This window comes from Anthonomus grandis, chromosome 22, assembly GCF_022605725.1.
Source record: "Anthonomus grandis grandis chromosome 22, icAntGran1.3, whole genome shotgun sequence".
NCBI classification, from domain to species: Eukaryota; Metazoa; Arthropoda; class Insecta; order Coleoptera; family Curculionidae; genus Anthonomus; species Anthonomus grandis.
In genome coordinates, this window is record NC_065567.1 from 46,286,357 (window position 1) to 46,313,107 (window position 26,751).

The 26,751-nt window shown below is 31.9% G+C and overlaps 1 protein-coding gene across 2 annotated transcripts in view; it reads right to left on the bottom strand.

Annotated features, from left to right (window-relative positions):
* Window positions 1-8,238: 8,238 nt before the first annotated feature.
* Window positions 8,239-26,751, bottom strand: part of LOC126748607 (catenin alpha) — a 44,074-nt gene continuing 25,561 nt past the window's right edge. For both annotated transcript variants that reach the window (XM_050457961.1, XM_050457963.1), the window contains exons 4-11: window positions 26,585-26,731; window positions 21,332-21,499; window positions 16,719-16,834; window positions 15,578-15,881; window positions 15,143-15,391; window positions 9,721-9,967; window positions 9,052-9,659; window positions 8,239-8,979 (exon numbers count right to left, since the gene is read on the bottom strand). In XM_050457961.1, coding sequence (XP_050313918.1) covers window positions 8,815-8,979; window positions 9,052-9,659; window positions 9,721-9,967; window positions 15,143-15,391; window positions 15,578-15,881; window positions 16,719-16,834; window positions 21,332-21,499; window positions 26,585-26,731 — 2,004 coding nt within the window. In that variant the 3' untranslated portion in view covers window positions 8,239-8,814. The remainder of the gene's footprint in view (window positions 8,980-9,051; window positions 9,660-9,720; window positions 9,968-15,142; window positions 15,392-15,577; window positions 15,882-16,718; window positions 16,835-21,331; window positions 21,500-26,584; window positions 26,732-26,751) is intronic.

The window sequence follows — 26,751 nt, forward strand, 5'->3', positions numbered from 1 at the left end:
GAGTAATCGTGTCGAGTCGTGATTTTAGAATCCCAGCCCTGATTCTCTAATTTTTGACCGACTGATTCTCTAATTTTTGACGTACATCAAATATGACAATAGTGACGTTAATGACATTTTAACTAATGTGTGTGAAGCTAGCGTCCGATCGATATCCAGCAACCAAATCCAAACAAAAATCTTGTTTGTCATGTAAGTCCGACTAAAAATGTGACCAATTATCGAGTTTGCTCCAAACACTTTTCTGGTTCTTGAGTAGATATTCACATGTAGTAGAAACACAACACCTATTTGTTCAATTTAACGAAAATGATGACACATCCAAATTGACATATCCTTCTCAAAAACTTCCCTTATCGACCTAATCCACCTTAAGTTATGCACATTTATGGATAGCCATGGTCATTTAGCCAATTTAGAGAAAAAGTTTTGATTGGTTTATAAATATTTAAAGGATAAAATCAAAAGCCAACTTCAAAACCACAACAACAATCTTTAAGTGTTGGTCATTCTAGAAAACAGAAAGTTTTGACAATCTAAAATGCCTTCAAAAAAACAAAAATCTTGAATATCCTCATTTAATACTCATGATACACAATCAGAATAATTTTGTTTTTTAACTTTTTAGCTAATGATGCTAAGATTTTAGTATGTAATATCTTATTTTTATAAATACCTAAATTACCTGAGATATTTTGATAGTAAATGCGATGCTTTTTACAGTCCTATTTTATTTACTGACCCATAATTAAAATTATGTTATTAGCTTAAAGTAAAATTATGGACTAATATAAAATCCTTTAAAGTATTATTTGAAACCTTAATTGTAATCATAACTAATGTGATAATCAATACTTACTAATAATAAAAACTTATGTATTTTGGATCATTAGGATGAAATACTTATTAGGAGATTTAATTTTAACCCTTTCAGGACCAGTGGTTAGCTGAGCTAACCACAATTTATTAAATTTGTACGTAAACGTCTAGCGGTCATTTCATCTAACCACAATGCATAGTGTGTTGCCTAAGTAGTATATTATATGGAAATATTACATGCATGCTCTAGATGGCAATAAATTTGGTTTTTATTTCGATATTTGGTTAGTGTGAAAGCATGATACTATTACTGAAAAGATAAACCCAGTTGGCGATGCAATTTCGTGTGACTTTGCGCATTACGTCACTCGATGACAAAAATTCTGTTTGTCGGTTGGAAAAGCAGTATTTTAAAGCCTTTTTTATTTAACATTACTTATTAAGTATTATTATATTTTGTTATATGAAATATGCTATGATTATTATAATAGTATGTAAAATATTAACCTTAATAGTATGTAGGATTCGTGGATCCGTGCAAGGATAATGCCTATTTTCCTATAAATGTCTATTTTGGTTTTGGAAAAGGTTTAAAAAAAGATTTTTATTTTTTAAGGTATTTTAATTAAAAAAAAAAAAATACACAATATGAAACGTCTGAAGGCTTGTTAATTAATAATAAATTAATAATACTTTATAGCCAAAAAAAAAGGATTTATGGTTTTTATTTAACTTTTTTTTACTTTAAACGAATGCCTCTGCAGAAAAATATCAGTGATAAAATATGTACATATTTTATTATGTTGTAAAAAAATAAAACAAAAATAGAGGATTGATATACAGCCTATTGTGACAATTAACTTTCATAAAATTGTGTGCGCTAAGTATACATATGAGTACCCATTGGTTGTTGGTAATAATAGTGTTACCAGTAAATGCCAAAAGAAAATGCATGATGTCATTGATGACATACAACCAATTAATTTCACTTTCTTAAGTATCTATAATCTATATTTTTTTAAATTGCTTATGGGTAGACGTGTTATTAAAATGGTTCTGTAATCCATTGTCGGCAAACTTGTTTGTCCTTTGGAAATTTAAAGAATCGGCAATCCGAAACTACCTTACTTTTTTTGTTGTTGTTGCTTGAACAACCCCCCACTGCACAGTACACCATGATAAAAAATGTTTAATTATTATAATTTAATAAACTCTGCCACATTTGTCACTAAAAACAAACACAAAATACACACAAAACAAATAAACCATGCCCTAACCCTAAATCCATCGAACATCTAAAGCAAAAACGAAACGTCATATTAAAATGTATTAAAACTCTGTTCATGTATTAAAAGCTGTTCCTGGGGAAATTTGTCATCGACTGACGTCATATTGTATTGTATTCTGTCCTGGTCTAACCACCAGGCATCAGTAAATCTGAGAGGTATCAAAAAAGTTTAAGATTATTGGTTTACAGGAAATTTACGAATGGTTTGAAATAAAGACCTTGACTATAATAGTTTCAGGCTGTTCTTGGTGATTTCCAAATCTAATGAGTTGAAATATACATTTGCTATAGATATTTTTTATTACCAGTGATTTATTTCACAGAGGGTTTATTTCTTTTTTTTCAGGTCCGTCCAAAATTACTTGGAGGTGGGAAGAATTAGAAAATCTACCTCCTGGCGATTTTGAAAATTTAATCAGTAGCATACCATCTGATAATGAATCAGAGGTGTCTTCCGTTACCGAAGATGATATTTGTGACGGACATTTTGGATATTATGGCAATGGACTTGATATATTAGAAGATGTCGAGGAACAGCAAGATATACCTGCAGCTGTAGTTATACCGAACTATGAATGGGAATCTGAAGATGAGGTTCCTTTCGCGCAATTACAGTTACAGCTTTGAAATACTGCAATACAGTGGACAAAGCAGACAATATTTTGTACACGGGTTGACCCATTTACTGAAAATACTGGACCCGTTATACCACAAGATCTAGAAAGTCCTACTGATATTTTTTTGCATTTGTTTACGTTGGATCTGATCGAAAAAATTGTATGCGAAACTAACCTTTATGCCGTTCAAAAATAAGGTGACAATTGTAGTTCATTTTTGCGAACAACTTCAGCTGAAATAAAAGTGTTCCTTGGTCTAACCCTTCTGATGGGATTAAAACCTATACCCACCTCTCGTGATTATTGGTCGTCCAGAATTGAACTTAGAGATGATTATATAAGTACTGCTATGTCCAGGGATCGCTTTGGCTGGTTGTTGAGCAACTTACATTTGAATAACAACGCAACTGAACCGAAAAAGCAAGATGACAATTATGACAAGCTTTACAAAATTCGCCCACTCCTTGATGCCTTACCAAATTCTTATCAAAATTCATTTATGTCAAGTGAGTACCAAGCCATAGAGGAATCTATGATACGATTCAAAGGAAGAAGCAGCATTCGACATTACATGCCGATGAAACCGATCAAGAGGGGATACAAGGTGTGGGTAAGAAGTGACGAAACAGGATTTATGTCGCAATTTCAAATTTATACGTTAGTAGGTAAAGTTTCAAATCTTACTGACAAATTCTTAGGTGCCAGGGTTATAAAGGACTTATCTGGAGAATTAGTTGGTAAGAAGCATAAATTATACTTTGATAATTTTTTAAACTCGGTTGAACTGCAAAACAGTTTACTGTTGGAAGGCATTTATGCATGTGGAACCGCCAGAAAAAATAGAAAAAATATGCCAAACGACTTGCATGACGATAAGCATTTGAAAAGGGGAGAATCAGACTATCGGGTATCTACAGGAGAAATTGTAGCCTTGAAGTGGATGGATAGAAGAAGCGTTCTTTTTATTCCAAATTTTCACGATCCTGTCAACCTGGAAACTGCTTCTAGAAGAAAAAAAGACGGTTCTAAAGAAGATGTAGAAAATGCCCATCACTTATTAACGATTATAACCGGCACATGGAGTACGTCGACAAGTTTGACATGTTAAAAGTCACTGTATGAAATAGATAAGAAGTCACGAAAATGGTGGCACCGAATTTTTTGGTACTTTGTTGTGCTACAGTAATTAATTCCTACATCATTTTCAAACACAGAATGTCAAATACTATGACCTTGAAACAGTATCGGCCTTCTGTAGTGAGTGGCCTAGTTGGTTCAAATCCAGAACAAGCGAAACGTGGTCGAAAAAGTGCAGAGAAACGCCCAAATAAATTCAAACCTCTTGTACCTCAAGAAGTAAAATACGATAAAAATGCTCATATGCCCATTTACACTACTTCTCTTAGATGTGCCCAATGCAGTAGCCGCAAGGAACCACATCGAACCGTATGGAAGTGCTCAACATGTAACGTCGGATTATGCCTGAAAGATGTAAGAAACTGTTTTTACGATTTTCACAAACCATAGTGAGTGACTAGTGGTTAGTCCAGATAACCGCCGTTTTTTTTTTTTTTCAAAAATAGACATTTATTTTTTTATACTATTTTATGTTCAAATATCCATTTAAATAAAGATTTTTTGGTAGTAACTGTTTTCTTAGTTATTTAATTAATTCCGTTCTCAAAGGGTTAAACTGGAGTCCTTAAACTACACTTACCTTGTTTATTTTACCAGGAGCCGACTAGATTGTACATTATAATGCTTAAAATGTTAGCACCCTGTATGATGAAATAATAAATATGGATAGCTTGAACCTTCAACTAAAGAAAATGCACTCTTGCTCATTATCGATAAAATGAACTGTTTTGGAAAAAAAAATAATTAAGCTCATACATGCGAGTTATGTAATTTCACAATACCATTTTTACTCAGAGTTTCAGGCAATCTCTTGCGAAGTACCACAGGGCTCAGTCATTTCACCTTTATTATTCTCATTCTATGTTGCGGATGTACATGCCACTTTACAACAATATACTGACGATTCGTAAATCTATATACCAATAAATAAGGAAAATATTTAAACGACGCAAAAGTCGCTGTTGTCCAATCTAAAAAGCACTGAAACCTTCGCCAGAGACCAGAATCTTAAATTAAATTCCGCGAAAACGCAAGTTATAGTGCTAGGAAGTAAAAACATCAGAAGAGATGTTGAATATAAATTAAATATTAGCATTTCAGGTAATAAGATTCCAGTTGTTAACCAAGCAAAAAATCTCGGTATTATTATAGATAATACTCTAAAGCCTCATATTAAAATAAAATTAAAAGCTACCTATTTGCGTCTTAACAATCTATATTAGCTGAAAAAATATATCCCCTCTAGGCAAAAGTATTTGTTGTGTGACACTTTAGTTCTGCCTCTTTTTGATTATGGTGACACTGTATACAATAATTATTTTCTGTCATACGTAAAAAGAATGATACAGAAGGTACAAAATACTTGTCTAAGACTTGCTTTTAATATAAATTTTAGAGAACACATTACACCACATATGAATAGAGTAAATATTTTAAATCTGGATAACCGGAGAAAACTTAATATGTATAATTTTATTTACCGCATTATAAATAATAATAAGCCTGCCAACTTAAGAAATATTTTAGAATCATACATGTCATTAATGTCGTAATACACATGCTGACTTCAGCGTCATAATATAATATCTTCATATATAAAGACTTGTCCTGACTGATAATCAATATACAGGTGAAACAGTAAAATCTAGAAATATAAAAAATTTTGGGGACAACATTCCTATGGTTATGTCGGCGTCCACTAAGAAGGGATTTTTTTGAAATTCCATCGGGAAGGGGTTGAAACCACCTCTTATGTATCATAGCTTCAAAACTATGTACTTTTTAAAAAAACAGTGAAATACGTAATTTTTATTTAATTTTTTTACCTAATTTCCATTTTTTTGTTTTTTTTTTAAAGGGGTTCAAACCACCCTTTAAGATTTTAACATATTTTTTTATCCTTAAATTTATTGCTTTTCGGAAAAAAACTGCAAAACACTTAAATTTAATTTAATTTTAATGAAAATGACAAATTCTCGAAAATTCTTTATTTTTAAACTTAGGCTATAAAAAATTGATATTTTTACATATTACAAGTCGCAGGGCCAGACTCTAAATATAGCAGGTATTGATTTAAGACAGGATTGCTTTCCGCATGGATAATTCCATGTAGCCTGTTCTAGAACAAGTTCATAATAACTCTTAATTTTCAAATTCCACGCGATCAACGCCGCGGGAATTCTTTTTTTTTTTCTTTACTTCGTTTTTCCCTCGGCCAGGCTACCACTACTGTCGCCTTTCGCTTTTGCCTCTTACGTTTTAATTGCTGTTGTTTTTTTAGAACTTAACATATTTGTTGTAATCGTTTTAAATTCGTTCATAGAGTAAATATTAATGATAGTGCTCGCATCCGTCATCTATTGATTCTTTTTTTAGGTTAGTTTTTATTTAGAATTATTTAGCTGTTTTGTTTCTTATATATAGGTTAGTTTCCTTAATGTAAGGAGCATGTGTAGCGTTTTTTTTTTATAATCGATGAACTTTCCTTTTTGTCATGTTGCCTTCTTTTTTCATAAAATGTATTCTTGTTTTTCTTTTTGACAAATAAATGATTTTGTTGGTGTATTAATTTTTTTTTGCTAATTTTTTAATAAATGAATAAAAGCTTATTATATGTTTTTCAATTTATTTAATATTGTCTCAAAAAAAGGTTTTGGTAAGTAATTATTTGTAAATAAAATTTAACTTTCAGCTTGTCTCCACCCTCAGGTATAAGTCAATCATCACTGAACCACCATTGCATTGTGTTGTAAGTTAAAAACAATTACAACGTAATTCGCAGCATCACCCTTAAAATCTTCTATCTTAAAAAAATAACCATCACGGCCATGTAACCGGAGATTCCAGCGTCGTTGAAAACCTCGCTCAAAGCACGCAACAGCTTAAATGAATTGTTTGTGTGTTTCCGCTTGGCGGCAGCACCACTCGATAAACGAAACTGGGCGGTAATCCCTAATCGATCAGGTGCATTTTAAAATAGAGAATTGCCTATCAACCCAAATATTCTACGCTTATATCAACGCTTCTATCCTAATTAAAAGTTCGTAAGTCGCATCAATAAGCAGATGATCTGGCATTGGCAATTCAATTCATTCAATGATGAAAGCATTGGCAAAAGCGGCTCTTGAAGATTTAGGATGCTTACTCCACTTCTAAAAGCGTCAAAATTTGCACATTAATTCATCTAAATCAAAACTTATGATTTTTGGCAATAACAAAGTACATTGAATCGGTGATTATTATTAGCCTACGGACTGAATCACTTTCTTGTGATAAGGTTTGCAAAAACTTGGAGATATATTTGGATATAAATCCAAGTTTAGATGGACTTAACTGATGCCCTTTATGGACAATAGTTAAATCCGACATTAACTATTATCTACAAAGGACATATTCCGCCCTTAAGTTTGTATATCCTCATAGGCATAGTTTGACACAGCAATTAAAAATAAAACTGATTCTTTAATTTTTACGGTGTACTCTTCTCATCTTGTTTGGACTCGTCAAATATTACTTCAGTGTCTACTAAGACTCTAAACGTGCCGACAGGAACCCGTAAAGTAATTAAAGTATTTTATACGGAAAAGGGCACTGCTGCAAGGATCTACCAATTTCTCAATTAATTGATGATTCTATGAGCCGTCAATGACTAGAGAAAAACCATTTAAAATTTCAACGAATGATAAAGAAAACCAACTATCTTCTAACATTGCAGCGTCATCATCTCTTTCAGGAAATATGGCCATTGATGTTATACCAAAAAAATTTCTCTGGAAACATCCATAAATTTTCAGCCGGACGATCTAATGCACATTTGGTTTGCCCTGCCTTCCTGTTGCCATGTCCAAAGAAAAACAGAAAAGAATGAAGTTACCGTCACTGTATACGACTCCTGTTAAAAATAAGATAAAAATTTAAAAAAAACCAATCCTGTCAGAAAAATAAAATTTGGTAGCGAAAGTGATTCTTTATATTCCTTCATATGAATAAATTACATGGAAGAAAATGATGAAGAATTAAAGCGCCAAGCATATATATGTTTGTGACTTGTGAAGTATGAATATAAAAGTTTTATAAAAATATTTGTTGATGTACTTTACTTTATTAGCCCCCTAATACTGTCATCTTACCCGCATGTTGACGAAGCAAATGACGAGGGCACGATGACAATTTTAACATGCAATTAACATGGTAAATTTAGAGTATCCAAGTAATACAAAATATCCTTATAAAATCTAAATGTTTAACTATAGTTTTCAGATTAGAAACAAGATACTGTGTTAATAGTAATTACTATCGTCATCTTACCCCCTCTGATCGGATAAGAATGATAAGATTTTACGAGCAAAAGTATCGCTATGTGGAAAAAAAATCAAATACTGAATGTTTAATTTATTGTTAAAATTGTATTTCATCAACACTCGGAATGCGGTTCCATATTAAGTCACAGAAAGTTAGATCCATAGGGTTAAAATATGTAAACGCAAAGTGGGCAGTGACATATCTCCGCTCTCATTAACTAGTATTTTCTGAATACTAAGCGAATTTCTCTGTACTTTTTTTAATGACGAACATGCGTCATATTATCAATCAAAATAACTGCAGATTTAAAGCTTTTATTTGAAAAATCGAGTAAGTTACGTAGTCTTAAATTCCTTTATGAATCCATCTTTTTGGCACATACTATAAGTACTAAACGATAAACAAACTGCACATATTATCTTACTTAAAATGTTTCTTATCGTGTAAATTTTATTATTTTGGTTTGTTTAAAATACCCCCAAAATATAAACATGCCAAAAACAGCTATATAAATAACATTTAAATAAAAATTATATATCACTACAGTACAAAAATCTTTTAAGAAAGGCTAAAACTAAAATACCATAATAAAAATAATAATACAGAAGAGGAATTATGATTAGCAAAAATTATGAATAAATCTTACAACATTCACACGGATTCAGTGGGACTTTGAAATTCAGAAAGTGCATGTATTGGGTTCTGTAGTTTTTTCTGCGAGCCTTTGCGGACTTTGGCGCGAACTTCCTCCGGTTTTTCTGGTCTAACTAACGGTTTTTTCTCAGGAGCTTTCATTTTCCATACCACTATTGGAGACTGCAAAACAATATTTAAATTATTATATACATTTTTTGAAAGGCATCATTTAGAAAATTGCAGAAATCTTACCGATATAGTTCCTTGTCTGGGATACTTGGTAGAAGCTACATATGATGCTTTAACGGTCAGTACAACAGCATTCATTAAATTTTTTGCTGCTTGTATTAAAGAAGTTGCACTATCCAACCCAGACACAATTAATTCTCCACTAATATTCTGGACATCAGCTTTCACCTTTGATGTAATATTCATCTGATGGCAATACAATGCTATTCTTTGAAGATATGCTAACAAATCTTTCTTGGTTGAACTCTCTGGGCATTGTTCGGCAATTTGTCTTGTCAATTTGTCAAGTTTTGTACCAGCCTCAGAAATTTTTTTAGCCGCGTTTATAACATCCATGGTGGTTTTTAAGGGACCTCTACCTCTTGTAAAGTCGGTCATTTCCATCATAATTACGCACATGTGTTTTGCCAACACGATGATGTCATTCCCTGTATCATCCCATTTAGCCACTTCCCTATCGAATTTAAGCTTTTCACTTCGGAAATATTCGACTTGCTGGAGAATTTTCTTACGATCTTCTTCCGTCATCTTACCCATAGCTTCTCTAGCTGTTGTAATACCACTTATCTCTGGATATTCATCTACACCATGTTCTCCAGTATGCACACTCGCTAAAGTAATTCGAAAATAAGAATTATAATATTTGAATTATTATCAAAAATATAAACGTACATTTGCTTTTAGTTTCCAATGTGTAATCATCAAACTCGACATCATCAGGGTCAAGTTCTTCATCTGCCCTATTCATTAGCACAGCTCTGCGAATTTCGCGAACACCATCGTAGACTAATCTAGAAGCGTCAATGAACTCGTTTTCATCTAAATCTTTAGAAGGCTGTCCTTGTTGTGTATTCAAAATTGCTTGAACTGCTACTTGAACTCTCTGCGTAAACTTTGGCATCACTTGATCGTTTAGAACCTAAAATAAAAATTATATAAAAATAAAAACAGTATTTTAGAATATAATAATTACATTAACAATAAATTTGAGAGCTTGTTATAAAAACCAAATTAAATTAACTTAGATTAAATTTGTAAAAGTAATATTTAAATTAATGCATCAATAAGTTATATTATATTTGCAAATATACCTGTAAATATAACATTTGTTTACGTTAGAAAAGGTAGCTTTAATAAAATATTTTCATAGTTACACCTGGTCCATTCGGTTATGCGTATATTAAACTGTGTTTTCCTTATAGACTTAAAAGCGTGTGGTATAAAATTAAAGATTCTTGCCCTCACATAAGAAATATGACGTTGACAAATTGTAAAATCTACCTTAGTCAAAAAAACATGTTCTCTCGTGACAGATCTAGTAATATTAAGGCGTTGAGGTAGAATCTTATAGTTTTTATTCTTCATAAAGTTAAGGGTGCTCTTCAGGTAAAGTTCTCTTACAGTGAGAGCACCACTTTCCAAAAACAGATTAACTGTTGGGTATCTTTTTGGTTTTTTATTTATTATTTTTAGTATATATCTTTGAGTAATAACAAGGTTTGTTAACATTGTGCTACACGCACTACCCCAAATTCTTATACCATAATTTAGAATGGATTCAACCAGAGCCCTATAGACAACTTCCAACAACACACGAGGCATAAATTCGATCAATATAGACGCCGACGTATTTTGTGTACGAAACTAAAGAAATCTTAGAATCACAAGTAAAATTTTCCATCTGATTTGCGAAAACAAAGATAAGTATGTATTCTTAGTTCCACAGGTTCTTCTTGTTGATTAGTGTTATAAATCGAGAAATTTATAAAGTGGGTTTTATTACTATTTCCGTCCAAAATTTAATTAATGTGATATATTTTTCAGCTAGCTTTTGCACTGCTGACCATGATTTTGCTTTTACTAGAATTACTATATCATCAGCGTAACAAATAATAGAACAATTTATTTCAGGTAAAATTCTTATAAGGTTGTTTATATAGATCAAAAACAAGAGTGGCCCCAGGACTGTACCCTGTGGCACACCACATTCAACTGTACCCATCTCTCCAACAAGATTATTAATTTTTACTTATTGTGTTTGATCACTAAGATATGATTCAAAGAGTGCTAACTCAGTACCTCTTAAACCCAGTATTTGCAAGAGAATGTGATGTGCCACAGTGTCAAAGGCTCTTGCGAGATCAATAAAAATGCCTAAGGTCTTATAACCCTCATTAAACCCATTCAATATTCGCTCTATTAATTGTTGAATTGCATCTTTGGTGCTCATTTTACTTCGAAAACCAAATTGAGAATCTGACAATAATTTATTATTTTCTAAATGTTTTTCCAATTTAAGTTTAATGCACTTTTCAAGTCATTTATTCAGTGTACTCGTTATTGCAATAGGCCGATACTTTTCAACGCACTGGCTGTCACCAGACTTAAATATGGGAGTTATTATGGAGTTTTTCAGAATATTTGGGTAAATGCCTGTTTTTAGTACTAGATTTATAATGTGCAGTAAGGGCTTCATTAACACTATATGATTGTCTTTAATTATCAATGCAGAAACACCATCGTTTGTACATGAAACCTTGCTTTTAAGCGAATTTATTTGCATTATCAATTCATTTACCATGATTTCCGAGAAACTCGATGGATTACAAGGAGTAGGCTTACTAAACACATATTTATTTTTAGGTATTTTTTTACTAGGTTTTTCCCGATATTACAGTAATAGTTCAGAAATTTTCGAGATATTTTGTCTTTTTCAGTTACTTCCTTACCATTTTCAATAAAGTTTATAATTACATTTTTATTTACGGTTTCGTTGGTTACTTCCCTGATGGCTTCCCATATTTTTTTTGTATCGTTTATGTTTGTATTTAATTTGTATTTAAAAAATAAATATTTAGCTCTTTTAATTAATTTAGTGAGGACATTTCTGTAGAATCTTGTAAGTTTTTTGTGTTTGGAAATTTAAAGGATGTTTCAGGGTAAGCCTCCTTAGTTTATCGCGATTTTTGATGGAAGTGATAATCCCAGAGAAAATCTAAGGATGGATTACGAATAAAGGGAGAAGAGTCTAGGGTAATTATAGAAAAATGAAAAATAGGCGCTAATGAAAAAAAAAAAACTTAACAGATATTGTAAATAACTTAAAGAGCCATTTTGCAGACGCAGGGAAAAATATTGTAAGAAGATTTCAGACCTGAATATACAAATTAATCATTTAGAAATTGATGAAGTAAAAGGTATAAAATATTTAGGTTTAATTATTGATAATCAATTAAATTGGTCTGAACATATTACGCATATTTCCAACAAGCTCACAGCAATGATTCCTGTACTCTACAGGTGTAGAAATTACCTAAGTGCAAAAACCAAAAATAATATCTACAATGCCTTTTTTTTATCTCACCTCAATAACACAAAATAAAATTCTAAAAGTATTATATAACTATGATAGGTTTACTAATACCGAAGCCAATAATACCAATATTAGAACTAGAACAAATTAAACTAATTAAAAAAATTCTTACTAAACAACAAAAATCTAATGTAAATATTGTAAACTCAATTCATATTCATAGTCATAATACTAAGGCTCAAGGTAATATCCATAATTTTACCGTAAGGACAAACATAGGTTTACGCAATCCAATCACACAAGCTAGTGACACATATAATAAAGTTCCTGAAAACGTTAAGGAAATCCAAGTTTATACATTGGTTTAAAAAAAATTAAAATGTATTTAGGTGTATAGTTGAAAATGTATAACAATCCAACACTTTATTTTTATTTCTGCAACACTTTATTTCTTAAGTTAATATTCTCGAGGCCAGAGCTTAAAGCACTGTTTAGAGAATTAAATAAAATAGTGATGTAAATTTAAAGTTATACAAATAAAGAATTAAAAAAAAAAAAGTATTTTATAGTTTTAAAGGAGGTACAATTTTCAATTATAGTTCTCATGGTTTTAGCAAAATTTTTCGTTACATTGCAATATATCGCCCCAATCAAAATTTATTAGACTCTCTGCTATTTTTTGAAAGTTAACTGTTACTTTATTCACTATTCTCTATAATATCAATATTTATATCTCCACAAAAAACTTCGACTGGACATCTCCGAAAGTTTATTTCGAATAAAAGCCTTACATTATTGATAAATTCTGTTTTGTTTAAATTAGGAGAGTTATATAATGCGATTAGCCCTATTCTTACTTTACTTTACTTTTTACTTACTTTTCATAATTTCGGATTTAGGTAATAGCGAGGTTTTACCATATACTATGGTGCCATCACATTTGTTTATTTGGCTTTCATTATAAAAAACTTTAAACTGATCCATTTAAATTACTTATCCTATGTGTCTCTGAGAGTACTATAATATCAAATTTTTTATCAGTTGACTCAAGGTATGCCACCAGATCATCATAATGAGCATTAATGCTTGAGATGTTAAAATGAATTAAATTAAGGCAGTTAGAATTAGTTGGGGTATTTATATCCCCAATATGATTGCAGGTCTTAGTTTCAATAACTTGATAGTCAGCAAAAAGATCATTATGATCCAGGTTATTTAGAGAATTATTCATATAAAACAACCAATTAAACGACTATTATCTAATAAATATCTAAACTTGCATGCTATTTACAATATTTTGAATTTGATCCACAACTTAAATTTTTATTATATTAGAGGTTTCGAACTTTCGCGCAAACACTTTTCCACTCTTACACCACACAAAATTAAAACCTTTATTTTTCAGTTTTTTTGCTTCCAGAAAGAGATTTCGAACTTCCTTTGAAAGGTCTTTGTTAATGCAAATATTATGGGGTTCCCCGGCAATTCCACAATCCATAGTTTTTAAAGAGCGTGTTGTTTTTTTTTCTATTACCTCATTCCTTTGGTGTACATTCTGTAGCACAACTTTAATAATAATACTGTGTAGCCCTTTATTTGGTAAGGTCTCAATTCTATATTCATCCGGTTTCAGAGGTACGTTCAATTTCTAAAAAACTTTCATGAGATTATCCTTTGCCTTTCCATCATTGGGAAGTCCCATAACTATAACATTTTTGCTTCGTTCATGCACCTCTTCTTTCTTAAGAGGATCCTGTAGATGATTCCAGATTTTTTCCACTCTATATTTTAGAGTTTTATTTTCCTCTTTTAGTGCCTTATTTTCCGTTGTAATTTGCTCAACTTTCTTGTTTAAATCTTCAAGATATTTCCATTTGTAATAAAGGGACTCTTCAACTTCTTCGAATTTCCTGGCAAAAAAACTCAAAACATCTTTTATAGAGGGATTTGCTAATGCCATTATTTGCTTGATATTAGCTGCTGTATTATGCTCTGGTTCATCGTTTTCGGAGCTTTTATCAAAAGGATCTTCCTTGCACTTGTTACAAATCCATTTTTCATCTGTTGCTTTAGTTTCATAGGCGCTGAACTCCTTAGTACTTAATCCGCTGCAGCTTTTATGATAATATTTCCATTACATCCATACATTCTCCATTACAACGGATGCTGTAATTCGTTTTTGTTATGCTTTTAGCGCAATGAGGACAAATAATTGTTTTCCCGGTCTTATTTATGGGTCCCATAACGTTATGTTATACGAAAACACCTTACCGACAGACGGAATGCTAGGACTCTCCAAGCATAAGAAAATGGAATTTGTTGGTATGTAAACTGATAACTTTTTTTTCACAACACCCATATATGACTAAATCTTAATTAATCCCTTAACTGGGTTTATATGATAGACACAATCTTCTCGATCATATAATTCTATGTAAAGGTCTCGCTACCTGCTATTGGCAAAATATCGCCGAAAATAGACTTACTTTACTCGCGATATTTAGGTTTAATACTGGAGCAAAAATTTTACGTGCACTCTCGCTGATAAGGGACTAGTCAACTCAAAACGGACCTAGCCTTTTACTAATAACGATAAGTAATGAATAAACAATTGGTTTATAGTATATAAAAACAGTTGATCATATAATGACACTTCTAATATCTTTTTTATCTGATTTACATGTATGATGTAGCCGCGAAGATGACTTTTCTATTTAAAGATATTCAAAATCCAAAAGAACAAATAATATAATTTTTTTATTCCAGAAACTCTAAAATTACCTTAACAGCTTCCAACACCCGTTTAGTGTATATACATGGTTCATAATTGTCCATTTCAGCGGCAACAACGATACCAATTCGCCCAGTACGACCTCTGATAGCTGCGGCAGTGCGTTCAAGAGAATCCGCTTCATTTTCTTGCAAAGCCAGTACACATTTGTTCACATCCTCCAGAATATGATTTTCTGATACTGCTAAGAAGTCGTCTACTGTAGTAATATCGTCAATGGCATCTGTTAATATGCGAACCTATAAAGCCTTATTATTACTTTTTATAAGGTGATATTTTTAGCGACAAATTGAGAAAATAAGTAACAATTTTAAAAAAAGATTTCAATACATAAAAAAATTATAAGAAAATTGGTTTAAAAAAATAAAAAACAATTTATTCACCAGATTTATACAGATAATTTGTTTTAATATAATAATCATTACCTGATTTTCCCAAGAAATCCTAAAAGCGTCCATATTTTCTTGGGCAACTTTACTGCGCGAACGGGCTGCCAGAATCCTCGCAGCATTAATGACCTCTGGACATAAACTATCAATTTGCGCAGCAGCGTAACGTACCATTTTTACACCATCCTCTTGGCTTGACATAGAGCAAACCAAATTAGCTACCTCGACTAATTTATTAGAATGTTCCGTGAACACTGCCGCATATTCTTCAACTTGCTTTTCATCACCGCTTTGAGCAGCTTTAATTAATATTAAAAGTGGAATACTTGTTTCCATAAAGCTAAAAATTAGGGAATAAAGAAATTTTTTTCAACCAAATTGAAATATCAGTCAAAATCAAACGGATTTGAAAATTAATGATGTTAGAAATGTTCTAATAAAAACAAAGTATTAAAGTATACAAAAATATTTTTTGTACAGTCATCTATTCCTAAACTGAAACTATTGATTGGACGTTGTCAAGCCTCTCAACTAAATTGAATCACCATCAAATACCAACGTTAAAAAACCCAACTTAAATTAATACTAAACACATTATAGAAGCGAATAATGTACTTCTTCAAATAGAAGTGTCCGGTTAGACACTAATATTGAAGATTTCGTTATACATGCATGTTCTACCTAGTTCGCTCTTCATAAATGACATTGTTGTAAAATATAAAAATTACTAAATCCAAATCTAGTTACAATACATAAAACAGTTGAAAAGTAGAAAGTCCAAATATTCTGTACAGAGGACAAAAACTTTGTGAAAATTTGCTATGGCGATATGGTTTTTATATCTTGATACAAATATGGGTGTGACATAACCACATTGTGAATATATCTGCTTGCTGTGACAAAGATGGACAGAGGGAAATAAGGTAAAAGTTTTATTTGTTGATTCAGTTGGTAACATTATGGATAAAAATAAATTTAGATGAGTCTATTTTTTTTTGAAATAATAAGGATTTTATTAATTGAAATAATAAGTTTCGAGCAGATTCACTAAATGGATTTAGCGGATCTGTTGACCAATTGAAATGAAATGTTTGAAAAAACCTACTTAAAACCAAGCTTAAATTTGGAAAATTAAATTTTTAAGCGTACAAATATTGTTATATATGTATATGATTACCTGTCAGAAATATGGTCAACAACGGCTTTCCTGAGCTGACGTCGTAAATCCTTTGTTTTACACTTCATTGTATCGATAGCCTTTCCAAGACTTTCGGTTTTATCCTTATTTCCCATCTACAAAAAATATATTCTGAGTTTACAAATACCAATACAGGTAAAAAATAAATTAACAAATACTTATAACGTAACTTAACCAATTTTTTTATTGTTTTTAAGATTTTTTCACCTGATAAAAAGAATTTTTACTCTCCCATCTCCTTATTCGTTCTTCTAATATGAGTGGTCGAATTGCCCAAATTATGATAGACGCGTAATATTTATTTTAAAAGCCACTAATCTGTATAAGTGAGAAATTAAATCTCTCTATAGGTTTCTGGCAAGAAACTAAGATTTCTGGGTAACTTGAAGTTGCTCTGTATGTTCGTTTATAGTATATTGACAATCTATATGTAATTAATAAAAAATATTTAACTCCGAACAAATTCTATTCTCTGTTTTCATTTTAAAATAATAGTTATAATTTATCAATCTGATTTGAAAATATTCTGTGCCAAATTAAGTATACAATTATACTGTAAATATTTTATCTAAATTCTTATTTTAGTTGCCCCTATATAGCTCCTCGTTTTAATGTCTTCGTCCGAGGGTGAAAAAAAGTCGAAAGTTATTTTGACGTAGATTATAATCCCCGATTATGTTTCTCAAAGACTATATTTTTGAACATTCTTCAAATGATCTTCAAATGTTTTTCCCAGTATGATGACGCCATCTACACAAACTAAACTTGATTCTTAAGTCATTCCAAGTAACACTGTTTCCATAAATCGGACAGGGTGTCGTCAATTTTTGGTAGGGGATAACTACTAGTCTTTCTTGGTAATGTCGTTCAGTCCCCGATAGTCTACACAAAATCTAGTTGATCCATCCTTTTTCTTCACTAGCACAACTGGAGATGTCCAAGGACTCTGAGAAGGTTCTCATCACTCCTTGTGTCCTCATTTCATGAAGCATTGAGGAAACTTCTCCTCGTTTAGCTATCGGAATCATTCGAGGTGCTTGTTTAATCGGAGCATTATCTCCAGTGTTAATTCGATGCTGCACCAAATCAGTTCTTCCCAGGTCATTATCGTGCAAGGAAAACACATCTTGATTTTCTTCAAGAAGACGTCGCAATTTACTACACTGGTCCATGGTTAAATTGGCAGAAGTTTCTTCAAATAGGTTTTGTAAACATACAGGAAAAGGTCTGTTTGAATACCGACTTCTATCATCATTTTTCATGACTGCCACTACTTCAGAGCATATGCCAATGTTCTCTCCTTGTTTCAGGTGTTGATCATATCATTTTAAATTTACCATTCCAACCAAAACAGTAGATTTCTTCTGCGTAGATAACGTCTTGGCTGGAAAAATTCCTTGACCATATAGTTTGCAGTTTTCCATGGGCTCAATCAAAACAGTTTCTCCCTCTTTTCCTATAGTTGTAGCATTAACCACCACCTCTGAATTTACTGGTATGGTAATATCCTTAAATAACTTAACGGCTCTGGTATTTACTTTACCTTCATATAGGTGGTGCATAAAAATCTATTTATTTCTCGTTGTCAATATGGCGTTATATACATCAATTTTAAACTGCTAAGCATTCATAACATCTAATCCTAATATGACATAATCCATGATTTCGGCCACTAGGACTAGCTGCTGAAATGTTGTAAAGCCAATGGTGACTGTAGCTTCATGCAATCCAATAATCAGGATCCTTTTTCCATCCGCAGACTCCAGAATTAAATTGGGTGGTGCTGAAAGCCTACAGTGAGCTACGATGTTCGGCTTCACGATAGTATGACTTGATCCTGTATCCACCACCATCTCACATTCACGGCCGCATATTTTTTCCGGTACTACCAAGCTCTGTCCAGGATGTGGCAGCCGGTTTAATCTTATACGTGGGGCTTGGTAGCACCCAGTCAGCTTGCGCCCCATAAAGCTAACTAGTTAAAGTTTTCCTGGTTCCTTGGGTCTCTTAAAGGCTTGGGGCATTGACGTTTAAGGTGCCCCTCCTCATTGCAATTCCAGCATTGCAATGGTCTTTTAGGTTTTCTAGCTAAAAATGACTGGATCTTCTTTAGGCGGTCTTCGAGATCACTTTCCGAAGCTCTGATTTGTCTTATTCGTGTCAGCTTTCTAGTTGCTTGAAAAGTTGCCTCATACTCTAGTGTATGGGCCAAAGCTTCTGAAATACTTTTATGATGAGCCATCCTTAGAGCGTGGTTAGTATCTGGATCTCGAACTCCGTCAATAAAACAATTTATAGAAATTTGTTCTCGGAACTCTGTTGGGGCTGAAGGGTAAGCCAGATTTACTAATCGAGCAACATCGGCCTCAAACTGTTCGAGTCTTTCCTCGGGTTGTTGTCTTCTAGATTTCAATTGAGCCTGGTACACTTGTTGTAGATGGGCTTCACCGTATCTCATCTCTAAGGTACGCACCAGTACGTCGAAATTGAGCTGATCCTTAGATGGCACCATTCTTAATATTTCTGTAGCTTCTCCTCCTAAGGTCTCCTTCTCTAAGGCTTAGCTTAAGATTGATTGCCTTTTCTTCGTTATCCCAGCGATTTCCCCAATCAATCAATTTGAGGCCGCTGCTAGGCCTCAAATTGATTCAAGTAGGTACTCCATGCTTCTTTGCCGTCGAATTTTGGTGGCTTTACTTTCATCATTGTTTGCATTCCAGGATCGAGATGAAGAGGAGTCCGTTTTACTTTCATCTCTAGTTCTTGGATCTTTTTTGTACTTGCCCCAATTCTGCTTGCACTGTTGCTTCAAAGTTAGTCATTAATTGTTTTTTATTTATCTCCAGATCTTCTCTAAGTTGTAAAACTCATTCCTCTTGTTTCCTGTCTCGTACGTCCTGCTTCTTTTTAAGATTATCTTTTAAATTCAGTAAGTCATTTTTCATGGTTCGAATCAGGTCTTCATTTTCTTTCTTTAGGTCATCTTTCATGGTCCTTATCAGGTCTTCATTTTCCTTCTTCAGGTCAGATTTAATTGTCTTTAGTAAATCTTCCTGTTTATAGTCGAGTTCTTCTTGTTTACGGTCTCGTTCTTTTTGTTTGCGGTCTCGTTCTTCTTGTTCTACTTTTTGCTCGTCAAACTTCCTTAATAGCAGCTCCAACAATTTCTCGGTCTCCATCTTGGCCCGAGTTCTTGTTAAAGGCATCCACTAAAATGAACTTCCAAATATCCCACTTCTGACACCAATTGTAACGAAATTCGGGAACACACTTTTATTGTCAACCTCAAAAACACTAACCTAACTCGCCTTGACTGTCGTTTAATTGTTTCCAAGGTAAAAACTGACTAAACAATTAAAAACTGAATGAATTGTCACGAAGCGCGTCCTTTTTAAAACCCGATGGAACAGTTTCGAAATATTTAAAATTATCTTTATTGTTTTTGCCGAAGGAGAATACTGAGTCAAAGCAAGCAAGTATACAAATTCTAGAAAATTAAAACTACAGGGAGTTACAATAATATAACCTAAATAACCTAAATTGGGGCCAAAATGGGGCTCTCAAACAAGATGAACTACTTAAAAACTAAAGACTATAGATAAAAATAATAAACCAAACGTAAGTAGAACCTTAAAGAAACCCTACGAATCAACTTTAACTACAGAATACTAATAAAATAGTACAAAAACTAGGAGAATAATTAACGTATTTACATTTTCATAATAATATGTTTACTATTATGTATTATTTTGGAATTAATGTTTTTAAAGGCAGCAGAAACTTCATCTATTTAATTTTCTCTATCAATTTTCCTTTAAATTTAAATTAAATCCCCCTTATGAAGGTTTAACATGCCTTTTTAATTAATTTTTCCATATAATAATTATCTAATTTTCCATCGCATCTCTGGGCAATACTTCTTGTATTAACATTAGTATGATTGCTAACTTCTTGCTAATTACAGGTTAAGAGAATTACATTATTTACTTATAAGCTATCTCATACAAGCCTGTATTTTCTTGAAGCCCGTGAAAATATTGTTTTAAGGTGGAGCAAGAATATCACGTATACTTACTGCAGAACATAAATTAAGTCAATAATAAAGATGTCATAGATGTCCCGAAAAACAAAATTAAACGAATATGTGCAAAGGTATATATTGTTTATCTAGATATTCAATTGGAACTCCTATTTGGTTTTACCCACTAATGAACATTGCCAAGAAATATATTTTACAACAAAAATATATTACAATACGGAAACAAGTTATGCCTCCTATAAACGAGGTTACTGAAAAAAACATATTTATAATAAAATTTCTACATTCGCCAAATCTTCTAATATAATCTGCCTTTTCAATCTATTTGATCACAAAAAAGTAGTAAATGAAATAGAAATTAACGAAAACCAAAACAATATAAATAATACTGCTATTTCAATAGTATCAGAAAGAAAAAAACCATCATTTTTGCTTAAGAATTATATATTTATGTGTATAGAATGTTAAAATGTAAAAGAACGACTATACAAAAGAACTCTACATATTCACTACTTTGTAAAGCGACGTTATAAGTATTTTTAATGAAACTTACGTTAGACATGTATTCAGATAAAAGATCCTGAAGAGCTTGACGTACGGCGTTGCATTCAGCAACAATTCGTTCTCTCCTATCATCTCTTGTGCAACTGGAATCAGCCATTAAAGCAGCTCCACTTATTATGCTTTCAAGACGTTCTTCTAAAGAAGGTCTAGTATGTACCTAAAAAAAAAAATTTGTTGTAAATCTATGTCCATTTTCGTGACACATTTTTTCTTAACATAAAATAAAAGGTTAGAGGAGAACGAATGTCTAATAATTCAATTAATTATTATCTGAGTTTAACTGAGCTAAATGTCATAAGCTCGGCCAAATTTATAAAAGGGAACCAGATTTTTGTGATATACGTTATATTCATCCCAGGTGATATACGTTACCCTAGTTGTGACCTCTCTACAACATATATATAAAATGTTATATAATTTTGATCTAATAATGCAAAATGAATGTAAATACATTATTTTCGTAGCTTTAAAAAAGTACTCAAAGTTGTATGGAATTTATAAAAATTCTATCCTATTGAGCAATTTGTTGGTATATAAAAACATATACCCGACAACACCGTTAGAATGAATAGTTGATTTAAAAAACAATTATACAAAATTCCAAGAATTTTGGATCTACACGAGCAAGACTGCAGAAAAATAATCCAGTTGCCCAAGCAGCACTCAAAGTCCATTGCTTAACAAAATTACTTCTTTTTTGAAGAAGAACCTTTTAACAACCAAAACCAAATTAATTTAGAATATCTGTTAGAATAGAATCTATTTTTTTGGCAAGCCAATACTTATTTATAAAGTATAATTCTTTTCAAAAGGGTTAGTAGTTTATCCTTAAAACATAAGAAATCAAGAAATTTTAAAAGGAGCAATAACTAAAGAGCAATATTTTAAAAACTATATCATTGAAAATTATTCATTCGAATTCAAATATTAGTAATGCAATTAAATCGTTATCTTCATCAGAGATAGAAAAGCAAACGAAATATAGCAGAATTCTGACAGAGCAATAAAAAATTCCTTTTAATATTTTATAATATATAAGTAAATCCAAACGCTCCTCCTCAGTTTAAAGCTATCGATATCAAGTATATCATTTATTAGCCTAAAATTAATATGAAAATTCTGGTTTATTTCAATGTCAGCCGTGAAAGCTAGGGAATGAAGAAATGCTTTTTGAAGGGCTTTAATTGTTTCCACATTTTTAGGATGAAAAAGTGACCATACAGTCAGTAGTATAATAATGTAAAGCTTATATTTATTTATTTATTTTTAACAGTACAGCCCAACAGTACAAACCATTTACAAGAGCTAAAGGTTACAATATTGTTTTACTAATTTTTAAAACATATATATAAAAACATACATAAACTAATATACCACAAATTATTAACCCTAAAAAAGACTATATATTTGTATAACTAAATCATAAAAAGAAAAAAAAACAAAAATAATACTAACAGCAAAGTTAATTGGATAATCCCAAAAACGCTCTTACAACTCAGCACCAGAGCATACAAATATCACCAGATTGTAAGTTTCTATTAGCCTTATTACACATTACATACAGAGGTGAATATAAGAGTATATTCGTATTTGCCTTGGTACAATAAAAGGTTTTAGTATTACTAGAATTGAATCGTGGTACACAATAATTTTTTTCTAGCAATTCAGAAAAGTCAATATTCGCATGCAGAATTCTATGCAACAACACAACTGAAGCTCTAATTCTCCTGAATTCAATAGATTCCATGCAGAATCGAGTTGTTATTCGAAAAGTGTTGTTATTTCAATATGTAAGGTCAAAATAATATAAATAGTATTTATCGGGGTCGACAATTTTCTTTTTGTTACTGTAATATTTTTTGCTGAGCTTAGGATTCTATATTTTCATCCTCTGGTTAGTGGCCTTCTATCTATGTTTATTAAGCAAATATGTGTCGCGTTTAAAAGTATTTTGCTTAATGTAGTAGTCTCGCGGAGCCCATTATTATATTTTCTAATTTCATATTTTCTTGAATAAATAACTTTATTAAACTATTTTTTTGTCTTGTCATTGCATTCTGAATCCTGCTGATTCTATAAAAAGCAGATTATATGAAATGCTCTGTGGAGGGTAAAAGCCATCAACTTGAAAGGATAGATACTTAAGAAACTTTCGTTGAATTTTTTCCATCGAATACTTATGAATTTCATAGTAAGGGCTCCATATAATAGAAGCGTATTCCAGTTTAGAACGTACAAAGCTAAAAAATAACGTTTTTTATTGCTTCTGTGTTATTAAAACCCCCACAGTTGGATACTATAAAGCCCAGTGCCACGATCAGAGACAGACCCCACCTGGTTCACAAAGGTTAAGTTAGGGTCAAAAAGTACACCCATATCCGAAATGGATTCACACCCATTTAGATTTATTGATAAACCATATTTAAATTCAATTGGAAATTTTTTCCGTGAAAAAGTAAACACTTTACATTTCGAGACATTAAGATTTAATTTGTTTTTAGTGCACCACAAATCATCACAATTCAAGTCTCTCTGCAAGGAATAAAAATTATTTATGTTTACGATAGTGGAAAATATCTTGAGATCATCGGCAAATAGAAATTTCTTTTCGATAAGGATAGTAATTTAATTATTTATAAATGCCAGAAAGAATAACAGTCCCAAGTTAGAGTCATGTGACACCCCGAAAATGCAATATATTTATCTGAACGAAAGCCCCTGTGAAAAACATATTATTTCTTTTAACAAATAACTTCCAAATAAGTAAGAGTTGTTGAGTTGAGTAAGAGTTAAAATCACATGACAAACCATAGCTTTGAAGTTTTTTTTGAAAGAAGACTATGATCCAATCGATCAAAAGCCTTAGAAAAAATTCAGGTAAATTATGTCTACTTGGCTTTGTTTGTCCAACGCCTCTGCTGTATACTGAGTTACGAGTGTCAATGTTGTATGTGTGTCAATGCGGACCTAAGGGCTAAAATTAAAAGAGATATTAAAGTGACTTATAATCAATATCTAAATAACATCAAACAAAATATCAGTAGGGATTTCAAATCATTCTGACAGTATATTAATGGTAGTAGAAATGGTTCGAGCATACCACATAAAATGAAATATCAAAATGATGAACTTAATAGGTGGTGAAGAGATCTCAAATGCTTTTGCTTCTTATTTTCAATCGGTCTATGAGTGTGCAGCTCCTGTGTGTGACACATTGGGTATTCAGCAAAATGTTAATGAGATATACTCTCTAAGCACAGAAGAATATATTGTTGTGTGTTATGCTGTTAGGGGCTTAAAAATTAACAAGGCTGTAGGACCTGACAATCTTCCACCTTACATAATCAAAGGAATGGTTGGATTTTTTGCTGAACCATTAAAAATGTTATTTAATTTGTCAATAATAACAAATACATTTCCAAGTTTATGGAAACAAGTAAAAATATGCCCTGTTGTTAAAAAAGGCGATTCAGCAGATATCCAAAATTATAGACCCATTGCTATTCTGTCATGTCCAGCAAAGATACTTGAATCCATAATATGTAAGACTATTTATAGCTTTGTTAAAACTAAGGTCAGTAATTACCAACATTGGTTTTTTAAGAAAAGGTCAACTGGCAAAAAGGCTAACATAACTCAATTCATTGCTGAAAGTCTCGATAAGAAATCACAAGTGGATATAGTTTATACTGATTTTACGAAGGCCTTTGACAAAGTATCACACACTATACTAAAAAACTTGAATATCAATATGGCTTTAGTAACCATTTGGTACGATTCTTGCACTCATATTTAGAAAATAGACGTCAGAAAGTTGTCATCAGGGGCTATCACTCAGATTCTTTTCTTGCCTCAACTGGTGTGCCAGAGGGCTCAAATTTAGGACCCCTAATATTCATCAATGACTTAATTGAAGTAACCACTAATTCTAAAGTTCTGTTGTATGCAGATGATATGAAACTGTATGTGAACATTAATAATGTGAAAGATTGTAAAATGATCCAAAAAGATTTATATAATATTTTTTCTTGGTCTGTAGCTAACAACTTATATTTTAATATAAATAAATGCTATGTAGTAAGTTTTTTCCGAAAAAATATCTCAATTCAATATCACTATAGCATAAATGGGGTGTATTATCTCGATTAGATGAAATGCGATATTTGGGTGTTACTTTTTATGCACAGCTCAATTTTAAAACTCATATATACACCATTATAAATAAGGCAACAAAACTATATGGGTTTATAGTAAGAAGTTGTAATAGTTTTGCCAATACTAACTGTGTTAGAACTCTCTGTGTCAGACATAAGAAGCATTTTGGAGTATTGTTCCATTCTTTGGTGCCCTTGTTACAACCTGCCTAATTTAAATATTGAGAGAGTGCAGAATAAACTATTAAGATATATAACTACAAGGACACAGGTATGTATGAGCTACATATTCCCAAATTGGAGATAATGAATACATTTAATTTTGCGATCCTGGAAAGGCGAAGAAAGTTGGCACGTCTGACATTTTTGTCCAAATTAATTAGAAGCGAAATAGACGATCCCAATTTATTAAGCATGATAGCTTTTAATGTATCTATGTACCGGACAAGATGTCCATTACTATTTACTGTAGAGCGTGCTTAAAGCAACTATTACCTAAATTCTTCTGTAATATCCATGTGTTGCCTCTACAATAATTTGGAAAGTCAATATGACATTTTTAACTCATCGATTACTTATTTAAGGCAAATAGTATAATAGGATTACTGTAAATTATTTACTTACTTCGTAACCTACTCTATAATTGGTTTTTTACTGTAGAGTTTGTAAATAAATAAATAAATTATAAACTCCCTACTATACCGATTGATAGCCAGTTGTAATACACAAGGTTTGGCTTTACTGGCATGTTTACTAATTTAATGAACTTTATCCTAATTTTTTTAATTCTGTGTGGCAACCAATCAATCTTTTGCTGCCACCGCCTGTCTGTTCAACCTTAGGCATAACGAGACCAAACCATAAAAGCTACATACAGAGTAATACCCCTCGAGATTATTATTTTTTATATATTATAATAATTAGATTAAAATAATTTAAGTAATAATTTGTCAAGATTTGAATGAGAATTGAGTTATTACCTATTGGTATATGTAGAACTTATTTTTATTATTTTTTTAAGTGGTTCTGTAAACCGAAACATATTAACAGCAAGCAGACTCATACTCGAAACGATAAGAAATACTTACCTCATTATAAGTAAGAGGTTCAATAACAATATGTTCATCAAAATCATCGAGTGCCGCAGCCAGCTCGCCAGGCCCATCAAAAGGCCCACCCACTGGCGGTGTTCTGCCTTGGGCTACATCATTAATTGTATTGACAGCCTCGCATACCTAAAGCAAATAATATTCCA